Here is a 20,491-nt window from a genome sequence, read left to right on the forward strand (position 1 = left end):
CACGAGCACACACCTGCAGCCCACCACACACAGACACCCCCTCGGACAAAACATTAGGAACAGCGAGAACGGAAGTTTTTTCACATATTCAAGGTTACGTTTTTTTTTTTCTTCCTTGAATTTCATAAACGCCAAAATAAATTTGTCTTGCGTTATGTCGTTTCATCCTTGTCACCTTGCAGTTTTATGCATGTCAAGTCTAATTTATGCGCATATAAGCCGTAACCTCCATTCAGTCATCATTTTTTTGGGAGCGACAAATACGGCTTATATGCGAGAAAATATGGTTTTTATTTAGATCTGGTCGTATTCTAATGTTGGATTTTTGAGAAATTCAGAATTTTTGACAGCAGTTGGAAGGAAAATATTTCTAACAGTCAAGTTAAAAAAAACAGAATTTTTAGCCACACAGATTCTTGCTAATTTGTGATTGGAGGACAATAAAATTTGGTAGCAATAATTTATCAATCCTCAGAGCCCTATTTCAATTTTTGTGTTGTTTTTGTCTCAGGACAAGTTAATAAATTGCAGACTTAGAGTAGCTAATAGCTTCTGTGTTAGCCAGTGGAGCGAATCGGGTGGTCGTAGTTTGTTTTGAACATGTTTACTTGAGTTCTGATTGGATTATACTTGAAAGTCTTTATGGAATATTTAAGAAAACATGAAATGGAGTCAAAAAGACCAACCTGTAACCAAAACACTTTGGTTAAAAGTTTAATTCACAAAAATACATTGACCAATATCATGAAAATGTACTAAAATGTACTTTAATAATCCATAAACGCTGGAACATTGTAGACAGAAAAACACAAGAAGCATTATTCGAGTTGGTTTAGTATAATATATTTCAGCTTCAAGAGACATAGAAATCATTCCTTATCCCCCCACCCCCTCCCCATTTCTTTTATAAAAGACCCATTTTTTTGTCCGAAGCATTATTATGCAAAAAAAAAAAAAGAAAAAAATGGCATTAGAATATATTACGGGAGCTATGAAATTCCCAGTGACGAAGTATAAAATGAAGTCACATCAGAGAGAAAGAGAGCAAAAAGTCCATGAACGATTAGTGGTGGGAAAAAAAAAACAAAAAGAAAAGTCATAGAAAAATAATATGATGGATTTTCCATCTATTGTCACTTGACGTGGAGGAAACGTTTCATGGCCGACTGAAAAAACACAAAATCATAATTCCGACTTTTCCACACATCTACAATGAAATCGATGCAACTCTTTTCATGCTCGTTTTTGAAGAACATTTATCATCACGCGACTAAATTCATGTCTTTCAAATACCACGGTATATTGAAAAAAAAAGATGGAAAAATACTGAAACCCATTTCTAATGTTTCACTTTTTAATCGTTATTTTTTTTGTTTAAAAAAAAAAAAAGAGGGTGCAGGGAGAGGGCCGGTTGTCGGGCAGGGTTTTGCTTTTTTTTTTCCTTTTCTTCCCCGCTGGTAGACATTTTGTTTCGGAACAGATTTCCTGTTGTCATCAGTTTGTGGCCTTTTGGTTTTTTTTGGTGTGGAAACGGAGCAGACGTGTCGTTTAGGGCGAACACGCCAGAAGAAGAAGAAGAAGAAGAAGAAGGTCCTTGAGGGCGGACTGTCTTTCTCGCCGTGTCGTCCTCGTGTCGGGCGGGATGGGAGCTGGGCTGAATCACCGTTTGTGGATGATGGACTGGAGAAAGGGGGGAGTCGGTTGGTCTGGGGTGGGGGGCCGTTATTGGAATGCTGGCACGTTCCAATCGGGGCAACAGTTCTTCATTACAGCATTTCTGCAAGGCGACACAGCGGTTAAGTCCTCCCTTCTGGCTAGCATCCTCCGTTTGAATGTTTTGGCGCCCTCTGTTGGACACTAGGTGTCATGACACCCGTCAGGAGTTTCTTGGTTTTAAGAATTCAATTGGTAGTATAGGGCAAGTGGTCTTCATTGTCCAATGTCCATGTCTTTTCTGATTATTCGACATGGTATTTTTTTCCCAAAATATTGATGATGTTGATTTATAATAGGAAGAGTTGTTGGGTATTTTTGAAACATTTTGTGGGCTCAGCACGGTTTACAATTTTGATTTTGGTCACCCTTTGCTACGTGAGTGAGTAGATTTCGATTTCTTTTAATTTTTTTTCATTCGGTCAATGTGTAATGATTGTTGAGGCCACTAGGTGGACTCGTTACTTTCGTTGTGAGTGATTTTTTTTTATATTAAAATGGAGAAAATGCTCATATTTGGCTCACAATCCAAGTGTTACAGCATTAAAATACGTTACGGGGCGCAAAAATATAGACTTGGAGTTCTAATAATAATTAAGTTTTAAATCAAAATAATGTAGTTTTACAGAAAACTAATGTATCCATTAAATACTTTTTAATACCATTTCAAGGGAGCGAGTTATCACTTAGTATTTTTTTTCTAATTTAATAATTTTTTTACAGAGACAACTGCATTTAAAGTTTTAAAAAAGTCATGTTTTTCAGTGTTGTTTTTATAATAAAACAAGATTGATTGGAATCTTTGAGGCTGTTGTTTTGAATTTTGCACTTGGGCTGATTTACAAACTGACAGAAACTTTTGGTTGTTTCTCGGGGCATTTGCCGATGATGGACCGCTATGGGTCTCGGTTGTTAAGTGTTTTTATTTCTTTCTTCTTTTTTTAGAGTACAAATAGAGCAAAAGGTCACGGTGGCCTGGGAATGAGGACATTTGTGACAGAATGGCACAACATTGGACAACGCGGGAGGTAAAAAAGCGACATGACTGGATAGATTGCACTCATCCAAAACCTGTCTTCAATTTGGAATCATTTGGGGACGTCAAGCCAATTGGTGGGGCCCGCGAAAATTGACTTTATTTTTCGCTAAAAGAAAATAGAAATACCATTCTTGTATTCCTCACCTTAGATTTTTTATGCACTTCAATAAAAGCTGAGATTTTTTTTCCTCTTGGTTTTTAACAAAAGGAAAATGTGACATTTTCCCTTCTTCCCTTTTTACAATAAAAACTAAAAATACAATTAAAAAAATCAGTTTGTTTTACTATTAGAGAAGTGCCCAGACATTTTTAGGTTGTTATTTTTAGACTATTTAGTTTCTGTCCCCTTTTCCATTAAAAAATCTCATGTCAATTAACAGAGGTAACCTTAATTGGCAAAAATAATGAATAATTCCACATGGTTGTGTAAATAGCGAAGCTGCGCGGTGGCACAGTTGCGAGGTAATCCCATTAGTTTTGGGTCAGAGGGCCGGCCAGCTAGTGAACTCTCTCACATGGCGAGAGGGTGGGCGAGGCGAGGCAAAGCCAGGCCAGGCCACACCACGCCAGGCCGCCCTGATGTCTGAGCCCGGGCACAATGGCGCCGTCTGTAGCGCTAATCCACGTTTGGAGGCAAAAGTTTGGAGGGGAAAGCGAGAGCGCTCCACGTAAGCCCTTTAAATGCAGCAGGGGCCGAGGTAAGAACAAACGCGGTTCTCCTTACACCACTGGAAGTCGGCCGCTTTGGCGCTGACTCATTCGGACGATGCCAAAGAGGAGGAAAAAAACACGCTAATGAAATGTCGACGCATTTCAAGGAGGAGTCAAGGAGTACACTAGTTTGTGGACAGTCATTGAGAAATACTGTCATTGTTCAAAAGCGCTGATTTTCATTAGAAACTCGACGGGGGGACGCAAATGGAATTTGGGTTTAATCGACGTTTAATCAAGTTCAGACGGCGAATAATTCCAATGTGGCCATGTCAGGATTTATTGTTTTAAATTCAAACTAAGTCATATTTTTGAAAATTGCATTTCAACATTTTATGACAGTTAGGGCCCCGTGTTTAAAAGAATAAATTCAATGCTCTTTTATTGCTACTAATCACATGGATAATGGTCCGGACATGAATCTTGAGTTTAGCCTACATTCTGGTGCACTTGTCAGTTTTAACACTAGATGGAGGCAGTCACCTAAACAGTGCCACTTTGCTATCATAGCGGTTAAATCCTGACAAGTTGGAATTAAATATAGGAAATGTCACTATTTTGTTTATACATAAAAATAATGCAATGTGTTAAATTGTGCTAATTTTCCAGACTTTTTGGCTGTCGTTGAAGATTTTGTCTTTGTTCTGAAAAGTTTGTTACACTAGTTTAAATATCGACATTTTGCAGTTTAACTTTGCCGATTAAATATATTTTAAAAATTTCTTTTATTCCCATTGACTGCCTTCAACGTCCAATTTAGTTTGACTGGCCACCGCTTTATTGCATATAAAGGGAAGCCAATGAGTTGATAATATAAAAAAGTTTGCACACCCTTTGTGTAGACTTATATTTAGTCCAATCAGCTATTTTTTGGGTGAATTTTCCCCTACACATCCGGCAGGGGTCGCCCTTTCTCTCTCTTCCACAAGGAGGAAGCAAAAGCAATATTGACACGAACGAGTACGTAACAGTGCAAACAAGCGTGCAACTCGTGACGGGTGACACATAAGCAGCCGTTGAAAGCCGCGGGATTGGCTGACAGCTGCCTCGGATTCCTGAGCTGCCTGTCCGCCGCCATTTTTTTTTTCAAATCAAAATCCATACATACCTGGCTCAGAGCTGCTGCGGGGGCATTGGGATGGAAGGGGTCTTTAAAGCAGCACGCAGTTGGATTTCTTTTTTGCCTTTTTCTTTTCCACTGGCGTTTTTCTATTTATCTGTCTGACCAGGTCGTAGAAGATCTGAAAAAAAGGGAACAAGGTACAAGCCATGAATGACGCGAGAAAGAAAGAGGAGGGCGCGGCGGCGGTCCACTCACATCGAGGACGTTGATCTTTGACTTAGCAGAAGACTCTAAAAAGGCACAGTGGTTCCACTGTCTGGCCAGGTTCTGGCCCTGCTCCTTGCCCACCACGCGTTCATCCTCCAAGTCGCACTTGTTGCCCACCAGGATCATCGGCACCTGACGAAACGCCCGTGGAATTAACACTGGACAAACCATGTGAAAGACCTACACTGGGGTTTTTCATTCTCAACACGTATTTTGTCGAGTTTAGCTTTTAAAAAGGGAGAAGGACAAGAATGCCCGATTATGCAAAATACAAAGCATCAGACGTGCGTTTCTCAAGAGATTTTTTTGACAAGCTGCCAAAATAAAAAAACATCTTCAAGCCCATTAGTTACCCACTACATTCGAAATGGAGTGAAGGTCTAGCGTCGTCAATTGCGGCAAGTTAAGTTACCTTTTTGGGCCAAAAATAAGTTAGTCCGGCCCATAAGGAATCGACTTGTCATGGACACCCCTGCTATAAACCATGAGTTGATGATTCATTAAGGGCAGCCCTATTTGCGACAAGAATCCCTTTTCCTCTTTTCGAGATTTAGTGATTAGGCACAGGTGGCAAAGTGGCGGCCGGGGGGCCAAATCCGGCCCACGGTTTTCCCTAACTAAGCAAAAAAAAAAAGCACAAATAAACATTGTTTGAATAGTTAGGGCTTCATCCAGTTCTTTTAATGCGATTTATTTATTTATTTTTAATTTAAAAATTCTATCTAAAATGGTCCGACCCACATGAAATCGTGTTGACGTTAACGCAGCCCGCCAACCAACCCGAGTTTGACACCCTTGTATTCGAGCAACCTGGCAAACAAAAAACTAACACTGACACAAACGAATTTCTATGGCCAGTTTGCCTCCGTACAAATCTTTTGCGAGATGGGCGTCACGACGTATTATTGGCAACGCTTTCGACAACTGGGCCAATCCAAATTAATCAATGGTCAGAGCCTCTGGGAGGGCAACGCAATCGTTTACACTTACATAACCCATGGCATCATCTAAATCAAATGTGTTTAAGTGGCGGCCCGGGGGCCAAATCTGGCCCGCCGCATCATTTTGTGTGGCCCGGGAAAGTACATCATGAGTGCTGACTTTCTGTTTTAGGATCAAATTAAGATGAAGACTATAGATGTATATTACATTTCCTGATTTTCTCCCTTTTTAAATCAATAATTGTAATTTTTTAATCCATTTTTTCTGTGTTTTTAGTTCAAAAATAATTTTGTAAAATCTAAAAAATATATTTAAAAAAGCTAAAATAAACATTGTTTTAGATCTATAAAAAACTGAATATTCAGGGCTTTTAATCCAGTTCTTTTAATCCATTTATTTAAAAAAATCTAAATATTATTTATATCAAGTTGACGTTAAAGCGGCCCGCGAACCAACCCGAGTCTGACACCCCTTGATCTAAATGAAATGAAGAGCGCTGCTACGCGTATCGTTTTAGACGTCCCGACAAGATGGCGTTCTGGGACGTCTAGCGCCGTCAACGGCAGCCCACGAGTTGCAGGGGGGGAAGGGAATGAGCCGTCGCCGTGGCGCGGGGCAACGTCTCATCCTGCCTGCCGTTTCCTGAACGGCTATCTGGGGCCGCCGACGGGGGCCCGGAGGAAGCGCGGCGGCCCCGCCCGCCCGGGATAGCATCGCTTTCCTTCCTGAACGCTTTCAAACATTTCAGCCGGAATCCGCGATACGAACGGCGTGTCACCATTTTTTTTAATCTCCCTTTGTAGCTAGCTAGCGAGCTAGCGCGTGTTAGATAAGCCCCGAGTGACCACATCTTCGCGACACATGCGGAAATGTTTCAAAACTCCCGATATGAACATCTGCTGGAGAAATTCTGGGGCGGTGGGACGGCCGCTACTAAATCACAGCGAGGGAATTCCTGCTTAGGCGATGTGGAAAAATGGGATATTAGCAGGACATGTGGAAGCATCCTGACTTGTTCTGGCTTGCGGCCCCAATTCTGCTCGTGGTATTCCTTAAAGGGGCGGAGCGGACTTTTATCTCCTGCGTCCGAGTGGAATTAATCTGTTTAAAAAATAAAAACAAAATCTCATCTGTTGAAGAAGAGGTGGGGGGAGCACATAAAAAGACGTTTCCAGGAAGTTTCTGTACTTAGTTTGTCTAAAAAAAATGTTCACACAAATACATGCGTGATTCAAGATCCGCAAATATATCCAAGATTTTCATGCGTGTTTTGGAAAGCTTCAAATCCATCATTTATTTATGTGACAACAGAGAAATACCGTATTTTCTCCCCTATGAGCTGCATCCGCATTTAAGCCACACCCTTAAAATGGTTGAGTTTGACAATTTTTCTCGTATAAGACGCCCCCTGATTCACAATTTTCACCTCAATATTCATGGATTTAAGAGGGAGTACAAATATGTTACTTTGAAGGGAGAATCTTGAGAAAAATTATCGCACGTGCCATTTCTGAGCTATTGTATAAATCGATTAATGGATTGCACATTCCTAAAGGGTGTGGTCTGCACGTAGACAAATTTAAAAAGGAAGTCATGTGAGCAGTACAACCAGGAAGTGTGTGCATAGCGGTCTAGTTTGTCATCCCTAGGTAAAATGGCGGCAGCCTGAACAAGTAATGGCAGTAAGTGAGTTTTTTCACATTTTATGCAAGATAGTTTATATTTTTCTTGAATTTCAGAGACGTCGAAATAAATTTTGTGCAACGTTTTATGTTTAAAATTCTCTATTTCGAAATAAATGACCATATTGGCTGCATTGTCTTGCGTTATGGCGTTTCGTGAATGTCAAGTCTATTTTATGCGCATATAAGCCGTACCCTCGATTCAGTCATCAATTTTTTTGAGCGACGAATACGATGAAAATACGGTAAGAGGAAATTGCCTCTGGTCAAACTAGCCTACTTTGAACAACTGTCCTTCATAGCAGTTGGCGTCTGCCTGTCCCTTTAAGAACTCGTAAAACACGGCAGTCTCCGTTATCACTAATCCCCGCGGGCGAATAGCCGACGACAGGAAGCCGGGATGTTTGTGTGAACCTGGCAGAGGTTGCCGCTTGATGTTTGCTATCCAAACAAGCCGCCATTTCTCCCAGGAGGTCGCGGGAACGCGCGGCGAATGCAAACGTCCAGCAGAGCCGCAATAAAGCGGGCGGAAAACTATCCGCCGTCTTCGCGAGGAAGCGTTACCCGAGCGCGACTCTAATCCCGCCCGCTGCGGCGTTCTAGGGAGGTTGGATTGCAGTTCAAATGAACGCTGAGCGGCGAGTCACGGGAACCGGATCGGGGCTTTAAACGCACCGCCAGACCCGTCTTGCGTAAGACTTGGAAGGGAAACCTCGGGAAGTCAATTCCCAGTTGCCCACTGGGTCGCGTGACCACCTTTGTTATTCTTACTTGCTTTTTTTAAAGGCAAAATTTGGCTCGCTGTGCTCAAACCGGACTCGTTAAAAGTCGACTAATTGAGCGCCGTACGATTCCGGGACGCCTCCGGAGCGAGACTATGTGCTCCAAACAAAACCAGCCCATTGATGACTTTTTTTCATGGAGCTTAGCAATATTAAGAGCGGCTGCACGGATTGCCGGCTCGACCCTAAATGGCGCGGAGAAAGACAAACAGCTGCGGCGGCGATTGGGGAATGTTGGCCGTGTCTGAACGGCGTTCGTGAATTTGGAATTGAAAACATGACGGCTGTGCGTTTGGGCGAAGATAAATAAATGTCAGGGCCGTCCGTCCACCTAGCTAACTGCGGGCTAACACCTGAGCTGACAAAAGTGGCCACGGAAGGCAAAGCGCAAGGAAACGAACACCTTGTTTATCAGGGGGCGAAACCTTCCGAAAAGGACTGCGATAGTGGAAACACTAGCACAAAAAGACCAAAATAATTCAGGAGTGAATAGATGGCGTTTCAGGCGTCCGGATTGTATATTTTTGCATGCGAGTGCAAGTCCGCCAGATTTTCAGGATCTAGATTAGATACCGTGGGAATGCATTAAGGAGGGGTAGAAAATAAATAAACAGAAAAAATACCAAAGTTTCAACAATGCAAAACCTTTTTTAAACGCTTTTTAAAAATTCACTTTTTCAGAAATTTGTTGTGAATATATTATGGTCATCCAAAGTGATTTGGTAAATGTGCTATATTTGCACTATCTTGGTTGTGACAGCAAAGAAAAACAAAGATAATCATAAAATGAATTAAACCAAGAATATTCGCTATTAAGAAGCTTACACTATTTTGGGGTCAATCATCTCTAAATGATACATCAACTATCAAAATAGTTTTAGCCAGTTTTAGTCACACTGACAGCTTGACTGTCAGGGTACATTGCTTGCTGACGCACTATAGTTATATAGTGAAAAGGCAAATGAAAGGGGAATGCGCATATTATGCTTAAAGCATGAGTATTAGCAGTCAACAATGACGTTTTTGTCTGCTACCAGTGATCAAGACGATCCAAAAATGGGTAAAACGAGATCGTTTTTACAAAAAAACGTACTTAAAAAAATCCCGTACAATTGAAATGATACAAAAACGTTTAAGTTAACAGGTATGTAATTGGCACGCCAAAAAAAACTATGCATCAAGTTCTGATGTTGCCCACCTAGATCATAGCTAACTTAAGTTTTTAAAAAAGGCAAAAAGACTGGTTTATTGAAATTTTGTTGATTTTCTGAAAATGTGAATACATTTTTTTTTAAAACCAGAGGCAGAACTGTGCTAAAATAGTTCAAATCTCTCATTTCAGCTCCCACAAATTTTCCAGGTATCGACTGAAACGCAGTCAACCGCTTCCTCACCTTAAATAGTGCAACTCACGATAGCTCGAGGCCAACCGCAAAATCTCTAATAAAACCCACCGCCACGGCGTGCTTTTAATGAACTCCACTTCTCCTGCGCATCGCTGCCGCGCGGCCTAATCGTTCACGTGGAGTGCCAGACCGCAGCCCGGAGGGGGAGGGGAAGAATAATGGGGAAAACATAGAAACAGACGCTGAATTCAAGTTGGATTCGCAGGCCGAGAAAAGACAGGCAGAAAGTTTGACACCGCAAAACGCGCTAGCGGAAGGGGAAAAAAGAGAGGGGATACGTTCATTCCTGAGCGAGGAGATCCAAAAAAGGACATCCTCGATCGCGCTACAACGCCAGCGGGCCAGCGGGCGATGGAGCCTTGACTGTAAAAGGACCTCGCAAACTCGCCTGGATAGAAAGCAGATGCGACCGCAAAAATATGGGAATATTCGACGCCCGGCCCGTGTGAAACGGGCTGCGCATTTACCAGCTAATGAGATGCTAATCTCATTCCGACGACGACAATTAATCACCACGGCTGAAGGGGAAGCCATTGTTTCTACTAGGATCAAACCAATGTGTTACGGGGGCGGGGGCGACGTCGACAAACGCGGCGGTCCCAACCTCCAGACGGAAATCGCACAATGCGGCGTACAAATTGCGCTGTGTGTCCTCTCATTGTTTTCCGACATACAAGTAAGGACGGGCGCATCACGGCCTCCATTGTGTGGCGCAAATGCGAATTTGTAATTGACCCGCGTGAGATGCCCGGGATTCGGCGTTGAACGGTCACTATAGAAACAAAACAAGGTAGACGGCCGAGGGCCCAGACTCACGTCCTCGGTGTCCTTTACTCGTAGAATCTGTTCCCTCAGGTCCTGGAGGTCGTTAAAAGTGGACTGCGCCGTGATGGAGTAAACCAAGGCGAAGCCCTGGCCGTTCTTCATGTACAAGTCCCTCATGGCCGTGAACTGCTCCTAAAACAGGCAAGAACGAAAAAAGGCCGTGAGTCTCGTTAAACGCCAACGTGGAAAGTTTTTTTTCTTTGCCTCCAAAGCTATGTGTTAGGGTTAGTTGAGGTTTTGTTCTGTTCGACATTTTGCCCATTGTGTTCACCTGTTGATACCCAGGTCTTCCTAATTGTAATCAACCCCAGTCTGTCTATTTAATCCCTGTGTTTGAGAGTCATTGTCGGATCATCTGCATCGTTTGCTTCAAAAGTTTTTGTTAGAGCAAGGGTGTCAGACTCGGGTTGGTTTGCGGGCCGCGTTAACATCAACTCGATTTCATGTGGGCCGGATCATTTTAGATATAACATTGAGATTTTTTTTAAATAAATTGATTAAAATCCCTCAATATTCAGTTATTTATCGATCTAAAACAATGTTTATTTTAGCTTTTTTAAATATTTTTTTTTAGATTTTACAAAATGATTTTTGAACTAAAAACACAGAAAATTGATTAAAAAATTACTATTATTAATTTAAAAGGGGGAAAATCAGGAAATGTAATATACATCTATACTCTTCATTTTAATTTGATCCTAAAACAGAACATCGGCACTCATGATTTACTTTCCCGGGCCACACAAAATGATGCGGCGGGCCAGATTTGGCCTCCGGGCCACCACTTTGACACCTGTGTTAGAGCATTCAACGTTCTTGTCTCCATGATTGCTTCCCTGCATTTGGGTCCTATACTACATTCCACGCCGCACCCGAGACGTAATAACATCTGGGTGTATTATTATTAGAACAAGATAGCCTGAACTTGTCCTGCGTGTTGTCCAATTGACACGAGTATAAAACTGTGCGAACAGTACGGTGAGATTAAGAAGTCGGCCGGACGGCTCTGGTGTTCTCTGCCGAGAGATGATGTCGCTTTTAAGCAAAGTGGCGCTTTGGAGATAAACATTCACCAGTTAGCGCGCCAAAAGCTGAGGGTGGCTAGAATTAAAAAGGAGTCGGGCCAAAGCGGTGATTATTTCTCATCTGGGATCAAGTGAGAATCGCGTGGCATTGCTTATGGCGGTTTTACGAGCGAGGAAGAAGTGTTTCTGTTTACCCATTTCTTCACGGCTAAAGTGACTTAAGTGTTTAGCAGCACACCAGGTAAATATGGTCTTTTAGCGCAAGTACCAAAGTGCAAGATAAAAATTTGCAGCGCTAGACTGAAGTAAAAATCTGAGGACATTAATTATTGATATGAACCGGGCACTGTTACGGCATTTTACATAGTGCATTCATTGATTCCTGTTTTTGTCCGTGTGGCGAGGGCGTGTAAACGTGTCAAAATATTTGAGGCTGAAAACTTTGTCTGTCTTTCTCTTCCCAAACAACCCAACGGTGACATCGTGAACTTACTGTGCCGGCGGTGTCGAGAATTTCAAGCATACATTGTTGTCCGTCTACCTCCACTTGCTGCAAGGAAAAAGCACAATTGGTTTAATCAAACATGCAGAAAAACAGGCAACCGTTCCGGTCTTGGCGTTTAAAGACAGGTCATCATTTTGTCAGGAACGAGGTTCGAGAACCTCGAAGGGCGCGGCTACACGCCGGAGAGCCAAACCACGTCATGTCAAGAAACCACAGACTCACCTTTCTGTATGAGTCTTCTATTGTCGGGTCATATTTTTCCACAAAGATTCCCTGGACGAACTGAACTGTCTGTAAAAAAAGAAGTTGAGGCGGAATCAATCACGGCCCGTTTGAAAGACGGGGATTTCCCCGCCGGTATTGAGCGCCGTAACGGGGGTGTGATACAATGGAAGAGTGGCAGATTTCAACAAATCCACTGCTTTTGCGTCCAAGAATCCGTTTCAAGGGATAAACAACACCTGGTGGACGTTATCTTGGTCGGGCATTTTCCGACAGCCTTGTGACGACTTGGCAATCTGTTCCTCGTTTGGCCCCATTAAAGTGTCGGGTTGCATGACTCACAATGTCTACACAATGGAATTCAGTGTCATTTGTAATGTAAAAGCAGGTGCATCATTAATAAAAAATAAATACAAATAGTCTCATCGCAAGTCTTTGTGAAGTGAGAAAGAAAGCATTAGGAACGTTCTTTTAGCGTCTGTATTCAAATTGTGATAAAACAATGGTCTAAAAAGGAAAAAATACATTATCTGCTAATGGATTTGTTGGTTGGTAAAACAAATAAAATTCCAGTTCATTGTCAGATCTGAAATTATCACATTTTTTTGTATTGTAACCGATCATCATGAAAGCTTTACTGAAAATTTAGGATCCGATCTCACTTATCATGGTTCAAAACTCATGACAAAAATATTTTTCCCCAATTGCTGCATTTAACCAAAACGTATTGTTTGTTTGGTATCATTTAATGACTGAATACAACCTAAAAAAAACAAAATAAAGCGATATAATACTGATTTGATTGCTAGTGCTTTAGTAAATACTTCTGAGGCCGCTTTTGGTTTAGCCATTTTTCAAATTAGGGGTGGGCAATCTAAAAAAAATACAAAAAAATGGATTTTTCCCCCATATAATCTGAACTCAATTATTTTCATTTTGAAAAAAATATTTTCATGTTGCCGTTTTTAACTAGTAGATTTATTGCAATGGTATCCAACATTGTATAGGAACATGAAGCTAACGGATGTACGAAAAATTATTAAAAACAATTTTTGTGGACATTTTTTAGAAGTGGATTGGAAGAAAAAAAACATTCCAATCTCCAATCTTAATCTTAAACGCCAAAAGCAGTGTACTCCTATTTCTGGAATAAATAGACAATTATTTTCTCAACAAATTCTAATTAGGTGACTGGTTTGCACAGTGAGATTCCAGTAAAAAGAAAATATTCTAACAACTATTTCCCTGCTAAATAAGCGTGTGATTAATCGATTCATTTTGACAACCCTCGTCAAAGCCACATAATCCCATCTAAGCCTCATTTCTGACTTTCACGCTTACTTTTGTACAAGCGTGGAATAAAACGCTGGCATAAACAATCCGAAACAAATCTGTCAAATCTTCCCGGGGTTTATCAGAAGTGAAAATGCGCTGCAAAGATGTCAGATAACCCAAGAGCTGCAGGGAGGTATTTAGAGGGGGGGGGGGGGGTCTTACCAGAGCGGACTTGCCCACACCTCCTGAGCCCAACACCACTAGCTTGTATTCACGCATGGCGGGATCGCTTCAGCCGACAGCCAAACAGTCTGGAAAAAGACAAGAGAGAAATGAGCATTTCCATAGAAAAAAATGGACAATGGCAACTGGTTCCAGGATTGGACTCATTCCTGTAGGTTCTAACACAAGGATGTCAGACGGGTTGGTTCGCGGGCCGCATTAACGTTAACTCGTTTTCATGTGGCCGGACATTTTAGATATATTTAGATTTTTTTTCATAAATGGATTAAAAGAACTGGATCAAAAGCCCTGAATATTCCGTTTTTTTACAGATCTAAAACAATGTTTATTTGAGCTTTTTTTTTCTTAGTAAGGGAAAATCATTTGTTTTTCATTGCAAAAGGAAACCAAATTTTTCTTTAATTATGTTCCATATTAAAGTGGAAAACAGAAAATATTTTTATATATTTTTAGATTTTACAAAATGATTTTTGAACTAAACACATAGAAAAAAATGGATTGAAATTTTTCAATTATTGATTTAAAAGAGGGAAAATCAGGAAATTTAATATACATCTATAATCTTCATTTTATTTTTATCCTAAAACAGAACATCGGCACTCATGATTTACTTTCCCGGGCCACACAAAATGATGCGGAGGGCCAGATATGGCCCCCGAGCCACCACTTTGACAACTGCTTTCAAACACAACAATGGCGGCAACACCCAAAAGTGGAGATCCTTCGGGGAGGAGGAGGTGAGGAAGAAGTGACCTCTGTTTTAACGCAAGCCAGCTGTGCGGCGCTGGTGATTCAGCCTGCTTGTAGTTCTCACAATGACACAATTAAGTACGCAAAGTCTTTTTTTTCCCTCTCTTGCCGCTTTCAAGGTACTGCGAAATAACGGCGTGTTGTCTTTTGCGGCCGAGTGATACAAAGCGGCTGGCGGGGAATTGTGCAATCTCTGCAAGATGGCTTTGAGGGCATTATGGCGCCGATTCAGCTGGGTTAGCCAAGTGGGTCGCTCCGAAGAGACCGCCGCGGCGGGGTTGACGACGGGCTGGGGAAGATGGTTTACGCCGTTTCCGTTCAAGACGGTTATGACCCTCAAAGAAACTACTTTTGGCGTGGTTTTAGGTTTCCGTGTCGTCGACGGCCGTAAAAAAATATATATATTGTAAGGACACGGTTAAGTAGTGGTTTGTTTTGGCACTCTTTAGGTAAAAGAGGGGTGCTTTCGTTCCCAAATTAAATTAATAGAAAAACCTGTTTTGGATTGCGCAAGAAAAAAATCGTCCAAAAAAGCTTTCAGATAAAACTAAAAATTTCCTCGGGTTATTTTTGTAAATAAAATTTTAGCTGACAGTTGATACACAGTTGCTAATATTTTTATCCCACTGTAATTGCATTTGCAGCTAAAATGTGAACCTTAATAACATAAATGAGTTGAGAAAATAAATCAACTCATGGCAGAACTACTGTATTTTTCAGACTAAGTCACAGCGGCCCAACAATGCACAATGTAACAATATTCAAGGGAAAACAATAGAGTAATAAATAGGCATAAATTAACAAAACTGTTTCAAAAAGCAGGCTATCAAAGGTAAAATAAAAATACACAAATTACATTTAAGTATACACTGTAGACCATGCCCAACACTGAAAAAAATGTCTTACAGTCCGAAAAATTAATTAAAAATGACTAAGTTTTCGTCCTACATTAAAGTGCTTTTCAGAAGTCCAAACTAGACTGCGTCCAGTCAGCGCGACCTATCTTCCATACATCCCACTGGAAATGAATGGTGTTCTGTGATAACAATCAAAGCAAGCATAGATATCTTTTGCACCCCAATGAAAACAGAGAGGCTGTTTGATAAGCAACACTTTGGCAGCGCATCAAAAACAACGGCACATTTGATTCATTTGTCAAAGCGGCGAGCAAAACACTGCAGACGGCTAACTTCAATGCCAAGCGGTGGCATGAAGGCGACACTCTGAATAATTCATAAACGTTAATTCGCTAAAGCAAAGCAGTTGTCCACACACTCAACGCCATGTAACGCGTATTCACTGGTGTTAGCGCAACATCCTGGAATCCTTCTAGGAGAGTGACGACATTGTATTAAATAGTAACAAAAAAAGGGGGTGGGAGACATAAGTGTCAGGTGTCTTTACAGCCCTGGGATTATAAGAGTGGTTTTGATTTACAATGGTAAGTATGAATGGCGTTTCTTAGTGGCCAGAGTGAGTGGTCAATTGACACAAAAGGGCAAGTTCGCTAACTTTTCAACTTCCCGTTTTTATCATTTGTGTGAGATTTATGACTTCAATTGATTGGGGAAGGGTGTTGCCACTTGCGGTTATTGACTTTAAACAAAAAAAAACAGTTAACAGTGCTCAAATGTTTTAGCAGTTTTGATAGGATGACTTTTTACAAACAGTCTACTTTAAAAACCATCTACGTACCGATCCAAGCCCACTATTCAATACCCATTCCTTGTCAGTTTTTTCTTTTGGTTGACATTTTCAATCCTACCTGAACGGTAATGAAACCAATTAGGATTCAACGCAGAGTGATGACACAAACCCAATATGTGGTTCGAATTATTCTATAATCCCACGAAAATTGCCTTCATTCGGAGACTACAAAGAATGGCATAGTTGTCAATCTAGGCGAGAAGAAGAATGACAGTATTCTTAAATAATGAATAATTACAGTAGTTCGGGGACGATTTAAAGCTGACCTAAAAGTTTACTTGTATAATTCGTTCAACAAAACAAACTCAGAAAGTGAACAGACAACAGTAGAGTATTCAGCCACAACAGAAAAAAATAGGCTTACAATTGCTTGTTTGAATAGAAAATTTGAAATAAATTCAAAACTTAGATGGAAATTTCCAACATTGGACATTAGAACACAACAACATAGTATTTTCCAACAGGGCAAACCCACAAAAAAGGCCATTTAAGGACATGTGCCTTCCACCGAACCTCACCCTGTTTCCACTCCCACATAACAACGGTGTCACTCAAAGCAAAACAAGCGCCGGGCAAATAAGGACCGAGGGAAGGCGGCGTGCCAGCGAGCGCACGCTCCACGGTGACATCACTGAAATCGCCGCCCGCCCTCCGGGGCCAAAAGGTATGCGTCCATGTACGGCAACGACGCTCTGGGTTCAGGATTTCCTGGCGCTGGCTAATCTGACATAATCGAGGCCGTCACAGCTGCTGACTCAGCAGGGCGGGATTATGATTGACGGCGGCGCATCCGTCAAGACCGGACGTCTCACCGCCACGTGACGTTGACACGTCGACTTGAGGTTCAAGGGCGGACGGCTTGTCGTTCTGGTCAAACGTTGATAAGACACGTCGCCACGACGACCGCACACAGAGCGGCGGGCAAGATTACGAAGCGGCTCGGGCACGGCATGACGTTGAATGGCAATGAGAGTGCAATTTGCAAGAACAATCGCGGGAAAACCTTCTGGTATCTTTCAGCTTCTTTTTAATTTTGTAGACGGCACATCTAGATTTTGCCTGTTTTGTGGAAATCTCACTTGCGGGTATCGCTAAAGTTTTCTTCATTTTCAACACGTACTGAATTGCAGACAGAAACGAGATTATGGCGTGCAATGAGATACGATAGTGAATCACAGAAGCTCGAAAAACCTGTTTAGATATGCTTCAATGACTTTAAAACAAGCAGTCAATGGAGTGTCAACTTTTTGGGGATTTAGTAGAGTCATTAGCATTGAAATATACGCAAGTCAGGTTCAATTCGTCTTTTTACGTCCACCAATAGGCGAAACCTACGGAAGGCCGAGGTTGTCTATTCGGTTACGCATGTTTGTCTACCTCTAAATTTATGTTCAAGATAAGCCAAGAATGAATAAAAGGGTTATTATCCAACGTGCAGGATGTTTGTCATCTAAAAATAAACTGAACAGGTAATAAAATTGCATGTTGCTTCAGACCAGCCCTGTATTTTCATTGTCTGGAGAGCCTCCAGCACCCCCACATCATCCTCTGTGAAGTGTCACAGTACAGAAAATGAATGACTCCGTTGGCAAATAGTATGATAATCAAGTGATACATTATAATATTACGAGAGAAAGTGGGAACCTTTTGGGGTTAAGAAATTACGAAATTTAAGTCATTAATTATATCATAGCAGTGTAATCATAATATTACGCGATGGAGTCGTTTCAGTTCAGAAAAGCAGATAAAACAAATTTTGACAATAACTAGAGTGCCCTCTCTACCAAATATGGCCATGCTTTGAATTTGGCCGCTTAGGCGAAAGCCTCCTCACAACTGCCAAAGGCATTGAAACGCGACCGTTAAAACTTCCAATAAAATCCCGCACACAAATGCCAGGAGTCAAACGAGGCTGGTTTTCGTGACGGACGACGACACCGGTGGAATTCATCCAACCATCCTGTCCGTGCTGCCTTGACCTGTAACCACATCCTCTTTCCAGAGACGCAAGACGACTTCACACCGACCGCCTAAAATAGCCGCTTCCACTCTCTGTTCCTGTACCAGACAGCACCCTGGCAAAAAGCGCCTTCGTGGGGAGGGAAGTGGTTGTTTCAAGTCAGCATCTTGTCACTGTAACCATGTTAAGCACCCCCCCCACATAATAGGAGATAAGAGCAGGAGATGTCATTACGCAAGTTTGTGGGGAAGCGACGCTTCTTCCTTCCCGCTAGCCGTCAAACTAAAGTCTTTTCGCCCAATTCCAAGCATGGCGGTTTGGACGCTGAAGTGTGGGTGGGTTGGTCGCGGGCCAGAACTACAATGACGTGACCAGAAGAGAAAATGACTGAACTCAAAAAAATCAAGGTCAACATAACGCCGCTCTGGAGTGAATTAAATATTTCCATTCATTTCAAATGGGAAAAGTGACCTCAGTTTGCAAATATTTCGCTTCTGGGATCCATCAGAAATGCCAATACTTGGGGTGGAATAGTAAGTGGGTTCCATTCAGCGGCGTCTTCACTTACAAGTTTGGTGACAACGTTGATAACCGCCCAAAAAATTGTATCTCCATTCATTTGACGTAATAAATGAAATGAAAACTGAACTGCATCTTATTTTGAAGTTTGCCATCAGCAAAGCAAGCACTCATAAGCCATTTTTGCACACAATACATGACAAAAAATAGACAAAATACTAAAAGACTGTAAAATTATTAAGAATTAGTTGAAATACTAGCATATTGTAGGGTCAACTCAAATAAGCTTATAGATAGACATTTTTAAATGAAATATATCACCGCGTAGACAGTGACAGACGAATGTTTCAATAATGGGGTACTGTATTTATTTACATATTTTAAGAAATTCGTTATCGTGTGGTTTGTATCGCAAATCCAATCGTATCATGACGTACCTCTCATCGTCTTATATTGTTTTACATGAACAATTTAGGTTATTGTACATTGAATTCCTGATGTATGCATCGACAGTGTATCGTCATATCGTACAATAATCGGAATGGCAAGCCTTGTAGCGCAAATTGTAATTTCTAGGAAGGTGAATATGAATGTGTTGCTGACAAATTTCACACCAAATGGTTCCCACAAAAATAAAAGGATTCAAAAGCTAGGCTTTTCACTTTCTCTAAGCTCAGTATTTCTTTTCAAATTGAAATTCCAACCAGACACGAGCAGCTTCGATGGTGGACTTTCGAGTTTTGCCCTTTGATACACGTTTTCAAAACCTAATTTTGAACAGTACAGTTAAAACCCATAAAAGTGAATCCCAACCACCGGTTTAGAAGGTGTCATTTCCCCACAAATAAGCGCTTGACATGACTCCACGTCGTGTTTAAATCCCCCCTGCAGCCCAGAGGGCAGCTAATTTCCAACATTCTGCCAATAACATGTATTCCATTTCAAGCCACGCGCGTCAAACAAACCCATATGCGGTCGAAGTAATCTCTAATCCGGGTCGACGGTACTAAACGTGCCCCTGCGTGGACGGTGTTGTGGGCAACGCCGCTAAATCCCGTTACAAAGCTCGTTAGCAATAATGAGGCTCACTAGCTAGCTTTAACGGGCCGCTAGCGGGGCTAGTTAGCACGTTAGCCTATTAGCACAGCCGCGTCCCTCGCGCCAAAAAAGCCGCCGAACACACCGCACTCGCCGGGAGAACCGGCACCGCGTCAACCACGCTTTAACGCTTTCCCCCGAGAACCGAACCGAGTTGAGTTTAACGAGTTCCGAGTCGGCGGGGCTAACGCTACCTGCCCTTCCGCCTGGCCTTGACTAAAATGGGAGTGTTTCGGGGAGCTGCTCGCGGAGCTTTAATGTCGTTTTTATCCGCGGCGAAAGAGGCCACGAGCCCCTCGGAGCTGCTTACCTCACTGGACGCGTCTCGAATGTCGGGGAGGAGAAAGCCCCCCGTGATGGGAAATGTTTATCGGGTGGTTTTCTTTTTTTTTTTGGTGTCAAGCAAAGTTTGCGCTCACCGTTTGTCGCTTCGCTGTCTCTCTGGTCGCTCCGCAAAGTGTCAGATCGGTTGCGCGCGCAGCCCACACGTCACTCCCGCTGAGGACCGAACGACACACGGAAGGCTCTTTTTGGGGGGCTTCTTAAAAGAGCAGGCTTGTCTGGGTAATTCTTTTAAGCCGGGAGCCAAATGAGGGGAAAATACTGTGTATCGTAAGCTATTTTGGTCGTGAATATCCAATGTGTTCGAACTCTGTCACTTCAGTGATCGACACCCAAAAAGGGAGGGCAGGAAAGACTAGGGTGTGACTGGTAAGGGGGTTTCTGACACTCGACTCATTCAATGGGATTGATGGGG

At 42.0% G+C, this 20,491-nt stretch overlaps 1 protein-coding gene across 2 annotated transcripts; it reads right to left on the reverse strand.

The window, feature by feature from the left end:
• Nucleotides 1–701: 701 nt before the first annotated feature.
• On the reverse strand, nt 702–20,318 carry LOC144075404 (ras-related protein Rap-1A-like). 2 transcript variants are annotated; one of them, XM_077602374.1, is made up of 8 exons: nt 20,154–20,318; nt 13,680–13,768; nt 12,183–12,251; nt 11,949–12,005; nt 10,422–10,562; nt 4,782–4,925; nt 4,572–4,704; nt 702–1,777 (listed from the first exon to the last, which is right to left on the reverse strand). In XM_077602374.1, exons 2-7 carry the CDS (start codon nt 13,734–13,736, stop codon nt 4,615–4,617), a joined length of 558 nt encoding a protein of 185 aa, XP_077458500.1. In that variant the 5' UTR covers nt 13,737–13,768; nt 20,154–20,318; the 3' UTR covers nt 702–1,777; nt 4,572–4,614. The 2 variants fall into 2 exon arrangements, with proteins under 2 accessions (XP_077458500.1, XP_077458501.1); XM_077602375.1 differs by having other exon boundaries at nt 20,045–20,201.
• Between the last annotated feature and the right edge of the window lie 173 nt (nt 20,319–20,491).

This window comes from Stigmatopora argus, chromosome 6, assembly GCF_051989625.1.
Source record: "Stigmatopora argus isolate UIUO_Sarg chromosome 6, RoL_Sarg_1.0, whole genome shotgun sequence".
Lineage (NCBI taxonomy): Eukaryota > Metazoa > Chordata > Actinopteri > Syngnathiformes > Syngnathidae > Stigmatopora > Stigmatopora argus.